Raw genomic sequence first — 17,929 nt, 5'->3', positions numbered from 1 at the left:
CGTGTTGGGAATAACACGTTGTTATAACACGTTGTTCTACCACTATGTAGGTCTAGCTATGTCATTCATTATGCTATGAATTCTCTGTGAATGAAATTGAGATGAAATACCACAACTGATCAAGATGGCAAAGCGATTCTCTGTTCAGACTGCCTTACAGTTGATATTTGAAGAGACAGAGGGTTTTGATGGTGATGCTGAGGAAACAGTTTCAGAAAGTGAGGATAACATTTCTGAAAATTCAGAGTCTGACACTGAGTTTGAAGAGGAGGATCAGCATCAGCCAGCTCCGAAACGTAAAAGACAAATACACAATATACATAATACATAATAATATAAAACACAATATACATGCAACCAGTGCAAACAATACATATGCAATACACACACAGTGAGACTCTGCCCCTCATGTGTGGTATAGACTGATATACGTATAATGGCTTTGTTCAAAGGCTTTAATGTGTTGTTCCGACAGATGTTATTGAGTATGTTTCAATTTCTAATGATGTTGATAATTTCCCAGATATGCCTGTTTTATGATGCATTTCCTTATTTTATTACATGCTAATACGAAAATAAACAATAACGAGTGGCACCTCTATTCATAAATGTGATTTAACAAAGGTAAAGGGAACAAATTTAACATATGTGTTGTTTATATTACTTGCAATTGGGTTAAAGTAACCATTTGGTGGTTACTTCAACACACACACACACACACACACACACACACACACACACACACACACACACACACACACACACACACGATGATCGTTAAGACTCTCTCTCTCTCTCTCTCTCTCTCTCTCTCTCTCTCTCTCTCTCTCTCTCTCTCTCTCTCGCTCTCTCTCTCTCTCTCTCTCTCTCTCTCTCTCTCTCTCTCGCATTTTCTCTTATTTGGAGAAGCTCCAACACATCACTTGCTTACCTCTCCCTGTGTGCTTGTGTGTGTGTGTGTGTGTGTGTGTGCGTGCGTGTGTGTGTATAACACGCTATTTTATGTTGAAATGCGACGTAATCCAGTGTTCACGAAACGTACACTGTCAACGCATGCTTTTGGCAACTGGGTTGGCTCTCAGATATACGTGTTTCTAACAAGATGATATCATTAAAAGTTACATAAAGTAACAGTTTAATAACACAAACGCAGGAAGCACGTGAGCTGCTAGTTTAGCGAAAGCAGCATCCCTATTCCTAACAAACGTGTCCCCCCCTCCCCCTCAACACTTCCTGTTGAAGCCATGGCACACAAATATACATTAACTTGTATGCGAGGTAGAGTGGGCTGTGTGTGAGACACTTAAGATGTCAAGTGTCAGGTGAGGTGTGAGGTGTCAACATAGAGAGAGACACTTGAGGTGAAATTACACAAGCCTTTACTTGAAGAAAAAACATTTATCACATGTACAATACAAAACCAAGTTAGTTAGAACAAATCCTCAATTTTAAGCTACACAAGCTTTCCCTGAACAAGCCATCAGCACTAACAAAAACACATATGAAACATTTCACCAAACAGGGACATGTCATACGTGTCTCTGAAGGCAGATGCCCTGTAAGCTTTAAGAGTCAATCAAAGAGTCAATCAAACATGTTCTGCACGACACTCGGCCTTTGAACGTGTCCTAGAATCACAACAGAAAAAACATTTATCACATGTACAATACAAAACCAAGTTAGTTAGAAAAAATCCTCAATTTTAAGCTACACAAGCTTTCCCTGAACAAGCCATCAGCACTAACAAAAACACATATGAAACATTTCACCAAACAGGGACATGTCATACGTGTCTCTGAAGGCAGATGCCCTGTAAGCTTTAAGAGTCAATCAAAGAGTTCCTTTGAAACTAAGAGGGAGCAACACCTCTTCATCTGTAGAAATAATCTTGGTTGCAAGAAAAAGAGTCACATGCATTTTCTCTCCATTCAATACCAAAGGGCAATGTTTGGGCGTTACGTTTGAGTTATTTTCGGAGTACTTGATTAATTTGCCTGGCGGCTGCTTGGTGTGGCTATCACATCTGCTGTCCTCCTTGCCATCACTTACTGTGACAACAGCCGCATGGTAGTCACACACCACTTCACCAACACGAAACTTGCGTTTTGCCATGACGCTTGTGCCCTGCCCTTCAGATTGTTGGGTACGAAGTCCTTTCCATCTCTGATTCTTTTCAAGTTTCTGAATTGCTGTGCAGTCCATGATATTTTCACCAGATCCAGAGGGTATCCACCTGCGGAGAAGTTGCATGGTGTTTGTTGTGCCATCCCATCCCTGATTTTTAATCAACTTTTGGAGAGACTTTGTTGATGGTTGACGCCAAGGGAATTTTGCTGTGAAAAAAACAAGTTTTGTTAGTCATGAATACAATAATTGACAACTTTGAATTTGTATCTGTTTTTTAATATGGAGCAATATAGAAAGGATATACTCACAGCGAACGTATTCTTGTCGTAGTTTCTGCTGCCCATGCAGCCAATATTTATATGCTTTTCGCCAGCTAACGTCATCCACCTCCAAAAGGGACCGGTGTGGTTTAGACCCAGTAATTGTTACAGGAAACTTTTTTTGTAGGATGTCAAATGCTGATTCTGACTTTAACTTGTGAGCAGTACCAGAACGGGTCTTTCTGTTGGGACTACTGCTACTTGCTCTCTCCCTGGAAGAGTCAGAGTCGTTTCCCTGGGCAGCAGAGCTGCTTTCCTCTGAAGAAGACGTTGCAACAGCTAAAGCAGTCAAATTTTTTTTGCCCTCTAACATATTCTCAGTTGTCTTGTAGCGGTAATGCTGCTCTGCTGTTGCATTGGTATGAGTAAGGTAACTGGCCACCAATGTTTTTGATGAACTGGGCATGTCCTTTGTTGCAGTCTCATAGAATCTGCGGGCCATCTGGCTGGTCACCGCTGGGACAGCAAACTTTTTTTCCAGCCGGCTCAGGTCAGTTGAGGGGCGGTGAATCTGCTTCCCTACGCTGGAGAGGAAGAAGAAATCTTTTGGATCCGTCTCATCCTCATCCCTCTTTCGTTTCCTGGCGGCCCTCTGGAAGACTGGGCGCAACCGTTTGTAGTACAAATCAAACCACTGTAGGAGAAAATAAATGATATAGAGGGGAGAAAAAGACATTATGAGATTATGCTCAGCTGTAACAGAAAATATATTTTGTCTTCTAACATGCCCGGGCAAGAATTGTTGTGAACTTACGTGCTCCTCCTCCTTTGACAGCGCAAATGTCGCCACCTGTTGCGTTGATGTCTTGTGTTCCTTTACTCCGACTACCCAAAGTGGCTCACCTGTCTCTTTTGAGATGGCTTTGTCCCTGGATAACCACTCACTCACAGTCATGTTCTGCACGACACTCGGCCTTTGAACGTGTCCTAGAATCACAACAGCTTCAAGGTAGTACAACACAAGCGTTTTATCTGCAGTATTCAATGCGTCAGCATCATCTTCAGACAGTTTATCCATACATGCCAAGAATGGGTCCTTGGCCTGGACCAATACAACCTGACAGTCTTCAGTTGTCAACGCATTTTCGTCCATCAGAAAGGCGTGCCTGTGAGAAAAAAAGAAGAGTGAAGAATGGGATGTGAGACACCAGTATCTTAGTAAATGCACCGGTATTAAATGTGCTCAAATTACAACAAGATGAGATAAGAGGACCATGCAAAAGATGACCATTTATACAGCTACAATAATCAAACCTTTTTTGGAAGATCTCCTTCTTTGCCTGCTTGCTCAGGAGTCTCAGCGTAGATGTGAGGACACGACTATATTCTGTGCACTCTTCATGGAGGTCTGCATCCATACTATGAAGGTTGGTTCTGTCCGTGTGAAAATTCAGGAATCTTTTCAAGGACTTGAGGTAATTTGACTGTGTTCTCTTAGTCAGGCCAGTGATTTCCTTGAGGAAAACATCCAGTTTCTGTCTCTGATAGACAAACTGCAGGGATGCTTCCTCGTTGTTAACAAAATATAGAAACCGGGAAACATTTTCAACCTGGAAATAAAGACATCATGTTCAATTACTCATGAATGTGTAGCTTCATCTTTTGTTAACGTGCATATAGCTGTTTTCATAAAAAGTGTGAAATATTTAATGGTCCATACCTCCTGTTTGTAGTTTTGAATGTTTTTTTCTTTGTTCAGGTGCATGGCGAAGGCTTGAAGAAGTGGGTGATCCAGAGAATGTCGATTGTAAAGGCCTTTTTCATACATGGATTGCTTCACAGCTGCAGAATACTTTGCTCCTTTAATGTTTTCTTGAGTTTCATCAGGAGCCTCATCAGCAATGTCATCAGGAGCCTCCTGATGACACTCAAGAAGGCTCGTGGTTGGCCTAGTGGATGTGGACCTGTGTGGTTTAGGCCCAGCAATTGTTTTTTGTAGGATGTCAAATGCTGATTCAGACTTTGACTTGGCAGCAGTACCAGAACGGGTCTTTCTGTTGGGACTACTGCTACTTGCACTCTCCCTGGAAGAGTCACAGTTGTTTCCCTCGCCTAAGGCAGCAGAGCTGCTTTCCTCTGAAGTAGACGTTGCAGGCTCGGTGTTGGCTTCTGCCGGGGGGCAGGGTTCTCCAGTCACAACCAAATGGTGACGTTTCAGCTCCTCAACCAGTCTGTCAATAAAGAAAGCAAGAAATCAATAAGAGGCTATCTGTATATAAAAAATTGTATCTGAAAAAGAACTCTGATTACACAGCACGTAATGTCGAAACCACCAACCTTTTGAGTGTATTTTCATCTGACGTAATTGCAGTGAGATCTGAATATTTGAAAATTCTGCCTTTCTGTAGGAGCTCAGCTGCATCGTGCTTTGCTTTGTCAACAATGGCATTAACATCTGCATCAGAGCCATCCTTCAAGCATACCCTCCGCAAATGGACAGACAGGTTTGCTTGCGTTTTGAGACAGCGTGGACAGAGCAAGTAATGCCTGTTTGCTGTTTTACTTGAATTAGAAAAAAAAGGCATTACTTAGCAGGGCATTACATACAAGGCATTACAAAGCATGGAATGTAAAAAGGAGAATGGTACTATATCAAATATTGCAAAATAATAAAGTAATACCCCTATCCAATTTTCAGTATGTGTAGAGAGAAAATAATTCAGATATTACTTTTTTGTAGATCATGAAGAGCTGAGTGCATTCTATATCTACAGATCATATCAACATATTTTCATAAAAAATAAAAGAAAGGCTTACCTTTGATACATTTTCAAGATGAGACCAGTGGAAATGGCAACAGCCTTCGTGCTTCAGAAAATCTTGAAAGTAAATTCTTCACCATGAAATTCCAGTATTTATAATGCCTGTTTCATAGAGCTCCTCCCCCTCCTCCCCTCAAGCTATTGTTGCAAGCTGAAAGGGGCGTGTTCTTACCTGTGTTTTTGAAGATGTGTTAAGAGGGGAGGGATTCGTTTTTAAGATACAGGGAGAATGAATACAGTTCATTCTAATGTAATAATTATAGAAACAAGGTTAATATAATTTGTGTGTGATTGTATATTTATAGTTATGATTGATGACAGTATGACCTGTTTTTTGAATGTATATCCTTGTGGACTTAGACTCAGAATGGGAATAAAAACGTTTTTGCCTTATTTTTGTTTTTTTTCGACTTTTTCCAAGATTGGCTTTTTCCTCCACATTTGATTCATCATTTAAATCACACATTCCCCAAGGTCTGGAAAAGATAATAATTGTGTCTGCACAGGTCATGTACAGGTCATGTACAGGTCATGTACAGACATGAATAAGGGTGGGGCTTCACTGCACTGGGAGTGTGAGTGACCTAAGGCCAAGTCAATTTGTAATACAATGGGTGGATATTGGACAGAAACCGGGTCATTAACTTAACCTCTCTCAGTTAAGCGGGGAGGGATTCGTTTTTAAGATACAGGGAGAATGAATACAGTTCATTCTAATGTAATAATTACAGAAACAAGGTTAATATAATTTGTGTGTGATTGTATATTTATAGTTATGATTGATGACAGTATGACCTGTTTTTTGAATGTATATCCTTGTGGACTTAGACTCAGAATGGGAATAAAAACGTTTTTGCCTTATTTTTGTTTTTTTTCGACTTCCAAGATTGGCTTTTTCCTCCACATTTGATTCATCATTTAAATCACACATTCCCCAAGGTCTGGAAAAGATAATAATTGTGTCTGTACAGTTATTATCTTTCTTTGAGTTAAACTAGCCCTAGCCCTTCCCCGAAAGATGTCAACCAATTAGAATGGCCTATTGACAATTTCTAAAGCAGCACATGAATAAGGGTGGGGCTTCACTGCACTGGGAGTGTGAGTGACCTAAGGCCAAGTCAATTTGTAATACAATGGGTGGATATTGGACAGAAACCGGGTCATTAACTTAACCTCTCTCAGTTAAGAGGGGAGGGATTCGTTTTTAAGATACAGGGAGAATGAATACAGTTCATTCTAATGTAATAATTACAGAAACAAGGTTAATATAATTTGTGTGTGATTGTATATTTATAGTTATGATTGATGACAGTATGACCTGTTTTTTGAATGTATATCCTTGTGGACTTAGACTCAGAATGGGAATAAAAACGTTTTTGCCTTATTTTTGTTTTTTTTCGACTTTTTCCAAGATTGGCTTTTTCCTCCACATTTGATTCATCATTTAAATCACACATTCCCCAAGGTCTGGAAAAGATAATAATTGTGTCTGTACATTTTTTATCATTTATTATCTTTCTTTGAGTTAAACTAGCCCTAGCCCTTCCCCGAAAGATGTCAACCAATTAGAATGGCCCATTGACAATTTCTAAAGCAGCACATGAATAAGGGAGGGGCTTCACTGCACTGGGGCCCTGTTAACCAATGAGCAAAGACTTCTACATCATAAATACTGGAATGATTTTGAAAGAATTCACTCACCGACATTTCTGAAGCAAGAGGGTTCCTGCTACTTCCAACAGAAATCTACCAGCAGAAATCTACTGAACTTCCGAAGAGCATATTTCTTGAACATCCATTGAATCAAAAGCAATTCTAATTGCTACCTTCTACTTCTAAAGCGCTGTTATTCCTTGGCAATAGCCTGCAAAAGCAATTTTAATTGCTATTTCTGATCAAGAAGGGTTTTCTCTTCAAAAAGCCTTTTTAATTTGCTACATTTGATTTGACCATTCTGCCCAGAGAACTAAAGCTAACATTCTTAATTTGCTCAATTTGATTTGACCATTCTGCCTAGAGAGCTAAAGCTTACATTCTTAAAGGTTATTGTTCTAATTTTTCTTTCTTCTGAACAGCCATCATTCTTCCAGGGATTCATCTTCACTCACTGTCTCATCTTAAGAAATGGCTGGGGAAAAGTAAGTAATATTTAATGCCTCTCTTTATATATATATATATAGTGTAATTGCTCATGAAGTATTACTGTCGTGGAAATATCAATCATAACTATAAATATACAATCACATACAAATTATATTAACCTTGTTTAATAATTATTACATTAGGAGGAACTGTATTCATTCTCCCTGTATGTGTGTTGTGTTTTGTTGTGATGACTTCTGAATGAACGTATTTCTTTTCTTTTACCAGGAAATCTGCAGCTCCACTTAGACACTATCTACTCTGCCCAGTTTGTTTGAGGACCCAAGACTCTCTATCCTGTCACCTGCGCAGAGTCTGCATGAAGGATAAGACACCACCACAGATCCTAGAGGTGGTTGAAAAGGCCAAGAAAGATGTGTGTGACCTCCTGAAGAATGGACGGGCTTTTAGTTATGCAGTCCTGAAGCAAATCGTCTCATCACCAAATCCACTCAAAGGATTGATTGAGGAGCTGAAAAACCATCACTTGTTTGTGACAGGAGTCCCTCCTCCTCTGCCCATTGGTAATCCAAGGTTGGTCACCGAAACCCTTTCTGAATGCCCTGGGGAGGCACCCGGAGAGACAGAGCCATCTGATGTTGAATCTTGCGGCAGCAATGAGCTTTTTCAATGTAGACAAGAGAAAACGTATACCAAAGACAAAATGGTGAAAGCGAAGGATTTAGGCATTTTGAAAAAGCATTCAGCAGATCATCCATTGCTCAAGCGCTTTGCCGACTACCTAAAGAATGATTACGAAAATGCAAAGTACCAACAGGAGGTTGACACTGTTTCCCGGTACCTGTATTTTGCTGATCCTACGGAACCATCTTTGAAGTTTGTCAATGACAGAGAGAAGCTCAGAGACTTCCTGGGTCAACAGGCTAAGGCAGGGTATAAGGCACAAACATCAGGAAATTACATCAAGTGCTTGAAAAGGTTCTTGGAGTTCCACTTGACAAGGACCGGCTTGAGACAGGATGACAGGGAGCTCTACAATAAGTGCACGTTATATTTGAGTTTTTTAACTTCTTCACAGAGTGTCCTCTCTAAGCAAGCGAGCAAAGAAATTGTGCAAAAGAGGCATGCCTTGTTGTTTGACAAAAGTCAACCCACACCTCGTGAATGCTTGGCTGTTCTTGATAAAAGTGAAGGTGACTTAGTGAAAATCATGAATCAACTTGATGACAGTTCTTCTTCCTCCCTGAGTAGGACTGAGTGCATATTTGTGCTGTATTATCTTGAGGCAATTGTCATACTAAGGCACTGCCAACGGCCATGTGTGGTGCAGAACATGAAGGTGAGTGTTACTGCTCTATTGTGCTCTTATGTGCTCTATTGATACATTTACCCTGACATTTTCTTTTTTTTGACTTACATTTCCTAATCAATGGCATATCCTCTTTTTGTTACAGGTCAAGGAATGGCTTGAACGGAAACACGCAGATGATGATTCAATCGTTTTTGTAAAGGACCACAAGACGGCTGCACATTTTGTGGTCTCAATTGTCCTGTCCAAGAAGGAGGAGGCGTGGTTTGAGAAATATTACACCAAAGTGCGGCCACAGCTCCTTGCTGGCGAAAGGAAACGTAAGCGAGATGAGCAGGATGAGAAGGATGGAGATGATTTTTTCTTTGTGTCCTCCCGCGGTACGCCAATTTACAATGCAGCTGGTGATCTGATAAAGCTCCAGCAAAAGTGCAACGTCCCCCGGGTGAGCAGCCAGGTTGTACGGAGGGTATTTGAGACAGCAGCTAACCGCCTGGATGACCCTCAGAAGAAAGCAGTTTCTGACTACCTGGCCCATTCTGGCACAACAGCTGACAAACATTACAGGATGAAATCTCTTGAATCCATTGTGATGGCTGCTGGTCTGCTGAAGAAATTACGGAAGCAGAAGAAGTCAAGGTGATTATTTCATATTTGTCAACATAATGCCAACATAGTCATGCACACCACATTCTATATGTAGACACACACATGGTTTTCTTATTATCTCATTGTTGTGTTTTATTTTTATATAGTGCTGGGCCTTCCGGAGAAGGGACCCGTCAGGAGGCTCTTGGAGAAGGGACCGGCCCTCAGTCAGTGGAGTCTTCCAGCCATGGTGACCATTGTGCTCTCCCTCAGCCATCCTTGAGACAGCTAGTGATCGATTTAGAGAGGATTCCTGAGGAAAATAACAAAGTAAAATTCCACAAGGCATTCAAGTCCCTCTTGGAAAAACACCCTGTGACACTGAGTGGTCAAATCCCAAAAGTGAGACTCCGCAGGGAGACCTCGGAGGACAATCAGCGGTCGCTTTACACGCACTGGGTGAAAGAGCAATTTAAAATGCGTGTAAAACACACCCATGGTAAGTATTTGACTTCACATATTCAACATTACTTTCAAGAAAAACTGATTGCATGAAATGAGATTTTAAATTATTGTGTTCATAGCTAACAACACTTTTGTTACTTATTTTGACAGAACAATTCAATCGGAGGAGGCCAACGAAAGAGCGTGTCGAAACATGGGTCAAAAAGCAGGGATGGAAGTGCAACGCTGCCAACATCAGCACTGAGGTTGTGGAGAACTGGGCACCATCTGGATCTGAGGACCGCATCATGGGCAACAAACAGATCCAGACATTGGTGAAAACACAAGACTGGAAAGGACTGCACATCACACAGTTTGAAGAGAAGGGCGATGGGATCATTACGACCCGCACTTTTAAGAAAGGCGAGGTTGTATGTGATTATCATGGGCCTGTTGTTAGTGGAAAGGAGGGCGAGAACATACACAAAAACACAACTGGAAAGGAGACTGGATATATCTTCTTTTTCCGGAACAGTAAAGGACAGCCAATGTGCATTGATGCCCACTCAGACAGGTGTCATTGCCACCCTGACAAGAGAACATTTGGCAGGCTGCTGAATCATTCCAAAAAGAAATCGAACATCAAGCCCCTGCACTGTGTGGTGGAGGGAGAAATGAAGGATGTGATCCTTTTCATTGCAACCAAGGACTTGCCAGTGGGTGAGGAAGTTCTGTTTGACTATGGAGTCAACAAAAAATCTTTTAACAATGAGGGGTCGGACCTTGACTGGCTCTAGCAGGGCATCAGCCTTCAGAGACACATATGACATGTCCCTGGTTGGTGAAATGTTTCATCTGTGTGTTTGTTTGTGCTGATGGCTCTTTAAAGGATAGGGATGAGGACTCCAAAATCGTACCATGACCCGTTTGGTGAGATGTTTCATTTTTTTTTTAGTGGATCAATTCTTGGCATGTATGGATAAACTTTCTGAATATGATGCGTGGCCTTTGACCTTTGGGGGGTGGTGGGGCGGCGGGTGACTCCTAAAGCTTAGAGGGCATCAGCCTTCAGAGACACATATGACATGTCCCTGGTTGGTGAAATGTTTCATCTGTGTGTTTGTTTGTGCTGATGGCTCTTTAAAGGATTGGGATGAGGACTCCAAAAGCGTGAAATGACCCATTTTGGTGAAATGTTTCATATGTGTTTTTTAGTGCTGATTTTTGTTTTTGAGGTTCTGTGGTGATATCCTGTTTTGTATCTTTAGAGATATATCAATTAAAAATCTTATTCATTCTCGAGGACTGCTGAGGTTTCTCTCATTTTGGTAAACTTCAACAAACGCTTTTTTTCCAAAGACAGAGATACACTTTCAAGATATTTTATTAACATTTGCACTTCACATTTTGATTCATCATTTCAATCACACATTCCCCAAGGTCTGGAAAAGATAATAATTGTGAACCCTACCTCATGTGGCAACAGAAGCATGGACCTCCTAACAAACAGACAAAATGAAAAACATTGGTCAAACTCACCTACACTAAACTTTGGACGAGCCCCCATTATGTTACGACCGGCTCAAGGTCACAACACATAGACGGACACCATACTGAGTATGATGCAAAAAAGGTGTTAATTTACAACCAGGAAGATGTACAACATAAACAAAAGCTGGTCCTGGCCCTCCCCGGTCCGGGAGGGCCAGGTCCTCGTCAGGGGGGGTCCGGTTGATGTCTGGGGTGGTAGGGGATCTGTTGTGGCTCGGCTCCCGTCACCCAAAGCATTGTGCTTTTTGCTGGGTGGGCCCTGGACCACAAGGGTCACTGTAAACCAGACAGAAAGAAGAGAAAAGGCTGAAACAATCACCAGAAAACGAAATAAATGAAAGAAATGGATAAAACAATCACCAGGAAACGAAATAAATGAAATAAATGGCAAAAATAATCATCAGAAAACGAATTAAATTGAAGAAATGACATAGAATAGGCTAAAAACGAAAATGAAAAATAACCGAAAACAAGGAAAATAGCAGTCCGCTCACTGTAAAATTCAAAACGCGAAACGCCTGGGATTCTATTTTTCGCTGAGCTCCAGAGGAGGCTAACTTTGTGAGTTTGAGTCCGAGATGAGTCCCCATCTCGGACTGAGTGGTGCGGTTGAATGCAAACGGTCTGGAAGTCTTGGGGAGGCTCCAGAGCAGCGGGACGACGTCGCGTAAGAGCCGAAACGGGTCCCGATCTCGGACTGAGTGGTGCGGTTGGTGGCCAACGGTCTGGAAGTATTCCAGGGGCTCCAGAGCAGCGGGACGACGTCGCGTAAGAGCCGAAACGGGTCCCGATCTCGGACTGAGTGGTGCGGTTGATGGCAAACGGTCTGGAAGTCTTGGGGAGGCTCCAGAGCAGCGGGACAACGTCGCGTAAGAGCCGAAACGGGTCCCGATCTCGGACTGAGTGGTGCGGTTGATGGCAAACGGTCTGGAAGTCTTGGGGAGGCTCCAGAGCAGCGGGACAACGTCGCGTAAGAGCCGAAACGGGTCCCGATCTCGGACTGAGTGGTGCGGTTGATGGCAAACGGTCTGGAAGTCACTTTTTTTTTTTTTTGCACTTTTTTTTTATTCACAAAAAACACTTATTTTGGGAAGACTTGTGTAACTTAAATTGAGGTTCTGTGGTGATTTAAATGGTTTTAAATTGTACAATTGTGATAAATGTGTTTTCTTCAACTAAAAGCAGATTTGATGGTGTATTTTCACCTCAAGTGTGTGTTTGAGTGGTAAAAACATGTTCAAAGAGACATGGTTTTGGCCTCCAATAGCACTGGGGACATTAGGGCCTTGCTGTGACTTAATACAATACACAGGGCAGTACTTGGAGCTCTGTGTATGTATTTTTTGTGTATATATTTGAATTCACAAAAAACAGGGGCATTTTCGCTCATTTGGGAAGAGGTCCGCAATTGTGCTGACCTCTTCCCAAATAAGCGAAAATGCCCCTGTTTTCCCAAAGCCTTTGTGACTGACGGTATGACCTGTTTTCGTAGTAGAAGTACACATGTACTCTCTTGTATTGGGAATGAAAACGTTTTTGCCTTTTTTTAATTCACAAAAAACTATTTTCTAAAGCAGCACATGAATAAGGGTGGGGCTTCACTGCACTGGGAGTGTGAGTGACCTAAGGCCAAGTCAATTTGTAATACAATGGGTGGATATTGACTTGAATTAACTTAACCTCTCTCAGTTAAGAGGGGAGGGATTCGTTTTTAAGATACAGGGAGAATGAATACAGTTCATTCTAATGTAATAATTATAGAAACAAGGTTAATATAATTTGTGTGTGATTGTATATTTATAGTTATGATTGATGACAGTATGACCTGTTTTTTGAATGTATATCCTTGTGGACTTAGACTCAGAATGGGAATAAAAACGTTTTTGCCTTATTTTTGTTTTTTTTCGACTTTTTCCAAGATTGGCTTTTTCCTCCACATTTGATTCATCATTTAAATCACACATTCCCCAAGGTCTGGAAAAGATAATAATTGTGTCTGTACAGGTCATGTACAGGTCATGTACAGGTCATGTACAGACATGAATAAGGGTGGGGCTTCACTGCACTGGGAGTGTGAGTGACCTAAGGCCAAGTCAATTTGTAATACAATGGGTGGATATTGGACAGAAACCGGGTCATTAACTTAACCTCTCTCAGTTAAGAGGGGAGGGATTCGTTTTTAAGATACAGGGAGAATGAATACAGTTCATTCTAATGTAATAATTACAGAAACAAGGTTAATATAATTTGTGTGTGATTGTATATTTATAGTTATGATTGATGACAGTATGACCTGTTTTTTGAATGTATATCCTTGTGGACTTAGACTCAGAATGGGAATAAAAACGTTTTTGCCTTATTTTTGTTTTTTTTTCGACTTCCAAGATTGGCTTTTTCCTCCACATTTGATTCATCATTTAAATCACACATTCCCCAAGGTCTGGAAAAGATAATAATTGTGTCTGTACAGGTCATGTACAGGTCATGTACAGGTCATGTACAGACATGAATAAGGGTGGGGCTTCACTGCACTGGGAGTGTGAGTGACCTAAGGCCAAGTCAATTTGTAATACAATGGGTGGATATTGGACAGAAACCGGGTCATTAACTTAACCTCTCTCAGTTAAGAGGGGAGGGATTCGTTTTTAAGATACAGGGAGAATGAATACAGTTCATTCTAATGTAATAATTACAGAAACAAGGTTAATATAATTTGTGTGTGATTGTATATTTATAGTTATGATTGATGACAGTATGACCTGTTTTTTGAATGTATATCCTTGTGGACTTAGACTCAGAATGGGAATAAAAACGTTTTTGCCTTATTTTTGTTTTTTTTCGACTTTTTCCAAGATTGGCTTTTTCCTCCACATTTGATTCATCATTTAAATCACACATTCCCCAAGGTCTGGAAAAGATAATAATTGTGTCTGTACATTTTTTATCATTTATTATCTTTCTTTGAGTTAAACTAGCCCTAGCCCTTCCCCGAAAGATGTCAACCAATTAGAATGGCCCATTGACAATTTCTAAAGCAGCACATGAATAAGGGAGGGGCTTCACTGCACTGGGGCCCTGTTAACCAATGAGCAAAGACTTCTACATCATAAATACTGGAATGATTTTGAAAGAATTCACTCACCGACATTTCTGAAGCAAGAGGGTTCCTGCTACTTCCAACAGAAATCTACCAGCAGAAATCTACTGAACTTCCGAAGAGCATATTTCTTGAACATCCATTGAATCAAAAGCAATTCTAATTGCTACCTTCTACTTCTAAAGCGCTGTTATTCCTTGGCAATAGCCTGCAAAAGCAATTTTAATTGCTATTTCTGATCAAGAAGGAAACAAGAATCTTCTAAACAAGGATATCAAGAAGGTAAAACAATCTTTTTGATATACCTTGCATTTTTCTTTTTGTGTTGTTCAGAACACAAAAAGACATGGCAGAGCAGAAGGAAGTGACTAGAAGTCTTGCCAAGACATTTAAAAGGTATGTCAAGGTAAGTCAGCACCTAGGTTATTGCTTGAAATTCAAAACGTTGGAAAAAAAAGACATTAAACAAGCTTACAAGCGCCTTAGATTGGCTGTGCAAACCAAACCAACAGATGGGAAGGTTCACACCCAAGTTAATGCAGCTTGTAGTGAATGGACTGAGGATACCATTGAAGTTATTGCTAGACATTTTGAAGTTGTATTGGGAGATTTCAAATTCAGTGGCGATACCAAAAACTGGGAGGAGGCTTGGACTATGGCAGTGAAGTGGGTGACTCAAGAGTTGGTTGAACTGGATATTGATGCGGCAGACAGAGCTAAAGTGATGATTCAGGAGAAATTTGAGAAATTGTATAGAGCTAAAGCCTTGTTTACAAGACATGAGCATTTCAATGACAAATTTGGAAATTGGAAGCTAAGCATCCAGAGACCAGTATTGATCATTGGAGATTCAAATATGTCAAGGCTACCAAAATGTAATGATGAGAAAGTACAGATAGATTCTTATCCAGGTGCCAAATTTAGCCATGCCTTGCACATGTTGAAGAAAACAGAGAAAACAGACACTGTCCTGAAAGTAATTCTTTCATTTGGAATTAATCATGCAGACGGCTACAAATTAGAGCAGGTAAAGAAAGATTTGGAAAACATTTTTAAAGTTGCACAAGAAAGATTTCCAAAGGCTGTCGTAGTTATGCCGTTGATCTCTTTCTCAAAACATCTTCCCAGCCATAAGAAACAAGTGCTCTCTTGTATTAACTCATGGATTGAGCAGTATCCACATCTTTCCAACATACCTGAGGAAATGTTTAAAACTAGCGTGAATGATCATATACATTGGTCTCCACAAACAGCAAAACACATCCTCTCTGACTGGAGAACACAGTTTAACTTTTAATTATCAGTGCTAGAATATATACTGGTCCAGGCCAAGGATCAATTCTTGGCATGTATGGATAAACTGTCTGAATAGGATGCTGACTAATTGTATTCTGCAGATAAAATTCTTGTGTTGTACTACCTTGAAGCTATTGTGATTCTAGGACACGTTCAAAGGCCGAGCGTGGTGCAGACATGACTGTGAGGACAGCAGATGTGATTGCCACACCAAACAGCCGCCGGGCAAGTTGATCAAGTACTCCAAAAAGAACTCAAACGTAAACGTAAACATTGCAGTTTGGTATTGAATGGAGAAATAGGCATGTGACTCTTTTTCTTGCAACCAGGACTATATCTCCAGATGAAGAGGAGTTGCTCCCTCTTAGTTTCAAAGGAACTCTTTGATGGACTCTTAAAGCTTACAGGGCATCTGCCTTCAGAGACACGTATGACATGTCCCTGTTTGGTGAAATGTTTCATATGTGTTTTTGTTAGTGCTGATGGCTTGTTCAGGGAAAGCTTGTGTAGCTTAAAATTGAGGATTTGTTCTAACTAACTTGGTTTTGTATTGTACATGTGATAAATGTTTTTTCTTCAAGTAAAGGCTTGTGTAATTTCACCTCAAGTGTCTCTCTCTATGTTGACACCTCACACCTCACCTGACACTTGACATCTTAAGTGTCTCTCACACACAGCCCAGGTGTTGCTCCCTCTTAGTGTCAAATTAACTCTTTGAAGGACTCCTAAAGCTTACAGGGTTGTTTGATACGAGTGTCCCTGGTAGGTGCGCTTAGCTGCCTGGGTAAAATAGCTCGTTGGTTTAGGCCGGGGGGTGGTTAGGTGCGTCAGGTGCAATTTTAAATTGTACAATTGTGATAAATGTGTTTTCTTCAACTAATAGCAGATTTGATGGTGTATTTTCACCTCAAGTGTGTGTTTGAGTGGTAAAAACATGTTCAAAGAGACATGGTTTTGACCTCCAATAGCACTGGGGACATTAGGGCCTTGCTGTGACTTAATACAATACACAGGGCAGTACTTGGAGCTCTGTGTATGTATTTTTTGTGTATATATTTTTTATTTCGCAAAAAACAGGGGCATTTTCGCTCATTTGGGAAGAGTTCAGCAATTGTGCTGACGTCTTCCCAAATAAGCGAAAATGCCCCTTCCCCCCACAGCCTTTGTGACTGACGGTATGACCTGTTTTCGTAGTAGAAGTACACATGTACTCTCTTGTATTAACTCATGGATTGAGCAGTATACACATCTTTCTAACATACCTGAGGAAATGTTTAAAACTAGCGTGCATGATCATTGGTCTCCACAAACAGCAAAACACATCCTCTCTGACTGGAGAACACAGTTTAACTTTTAATTATCAGTGCTAGAATATATACTTGTGTAACTTAAATTGAGGTTCTGTGGTGATTTAAATGGTTTTAAATTGTACAATTGTGATAAATGTGTTTTCTTCAACTAAAAGCAGATTTGATGGTGTATTTTCACCTCAAGTGTGTGTTTTAGTGGTAAAAACATGTTCAAAGAGACATGGTTTTGACCTCCAATAGCACTGGGGACATTAGGGCCTTGCTGTGACTTAATACAATACACAGGGCAGTACCCATGATTAGGCTCCACACGGTAAAGGCTCCATCACTTGGGTGTGTGTGTGTGTGTGTGTTGCCCCAGGATTAGGCTCCCCATGATAAGGCTCCACACGGTAAAGGCTCCATCACTTGGGTGTGTGTGTGTGTGTGTGTGTGTGTGTGTGTGTGTTGCCCCAGGATTAGGCTCCCCATGATAAGGCTCCACACGGTAAAGGCTCCATCACTTGGGTGTGTGTGTGTGTGTGTGTCTTGCCCCAGGATGAGGCTCCACACGGTAAAGGCTCCATCACTTGGGTGTGTGTGTGTGTGTGTGTGTTGCCCCAGGATTAGGCGATCTCAACCTATTCTCAAACTTTAAATGGGTAAGAGGCCCTGCTCGCTGGCTTGGAGCAGGGCGTGGAATGCGAGTGCCCAGTGGGCCACTTTTGGTAAGCAGAACTGGCGCTGCGGGATGAACCGAACGCCGGGTTAAGGCGCCCGATGCCGACGCTCATCAGACCCCAGAAAAGGTGTTGGTTGATATAGACAGCAGGACGGTGGCCATGGAAGTCGGAATCCGCTAAGGAGTGTGTAACAACTCACCTGCCGAATCAACTAGCCCTGAAAATGGATGGCGCTGGAGCGTCGGGCCCATACCCGGCCGTCGCTGGCGATCGGAGCCACGTGGGCTACGCCGCGACGAGTAGGAGGGCCGCCGCGGTGAGCACGGAAGCCTAGGGCGTGGGCCCGGGTGGAGCCGCCGC

General features: G+C 41.4%; 1 protein-coding gene across 1 annotated transcript; it reads right to left on the bottom strand.

Moving 5' to 3' along the window:
* Positions 1–1,371: 1,371 nt before the first annotated feature.
* LOC115537493 (uncharacterized) lies at positions 1,372–5,266 on the bottom strand. Its single transcript, XM_030349463.1, has 7 exons — positions 5,205–5,266; positions 4,725–4,949; positions 4,108–4,618; positions 3,702–3,997; positions 3,202–3,553; positions 2,436–3,081; positions 1,372–2,333 (listed from the first exon to the last, which is right to left on the bottom strand). Exons 1-7 carry the CDS (start codon positions 5,213–5,215, stop codon positions 1,831–1,833), a joined length of 2,544 nt encoding a protein of 847 aa, XP_030205323.1. The 5' UTR covers positions 5,216–5,266; the 3' UTR covers positions 1,372–1,830.
* Between the last annotated feature and the right edge of the window lie 12,663 nt (positions 5,267–17,929).

The sequence above is a fragment of the Gadus morhua genome, chromosome 23, assembly GCF_902167405.1.
Source record: "Gadus morhua chromosome 23, gadMor3.0, whole genome shotgun sequence".
In the NCBI taxonomy this organism is placed as follows: Eukaryota; Metazoa; Chordata; class Actinopteri; order Gadiformes; family Gadidae; genus Gadus; species Gadus morhua.
The sequence above is the reverse complement of the archived record's forward strand: the minus strand, read 5'-3'. Positions and strand labels throughout refer to the sequence as shown.

Excerpts from the sequence above, each read along its gene's own strand:
- LOC115537493 (XM_030349463.1), bottom strand. Across the intron at positions 4,619-4,724 it reads GATGAAAATACACTCAAAAG|ACTGGTTGAGGAGCTGAAAC; the intron begins GTTGGTGGTTTC and ends CTTTATTGACAG. Across the intron at positions 2,334-2,435 it reads ACGACAAGAATACGTTCGCT|CAAAATTCCCTTGGCGTCAA; the intron begins GTGAGTATATCC and ends TTTTTTTCACAG.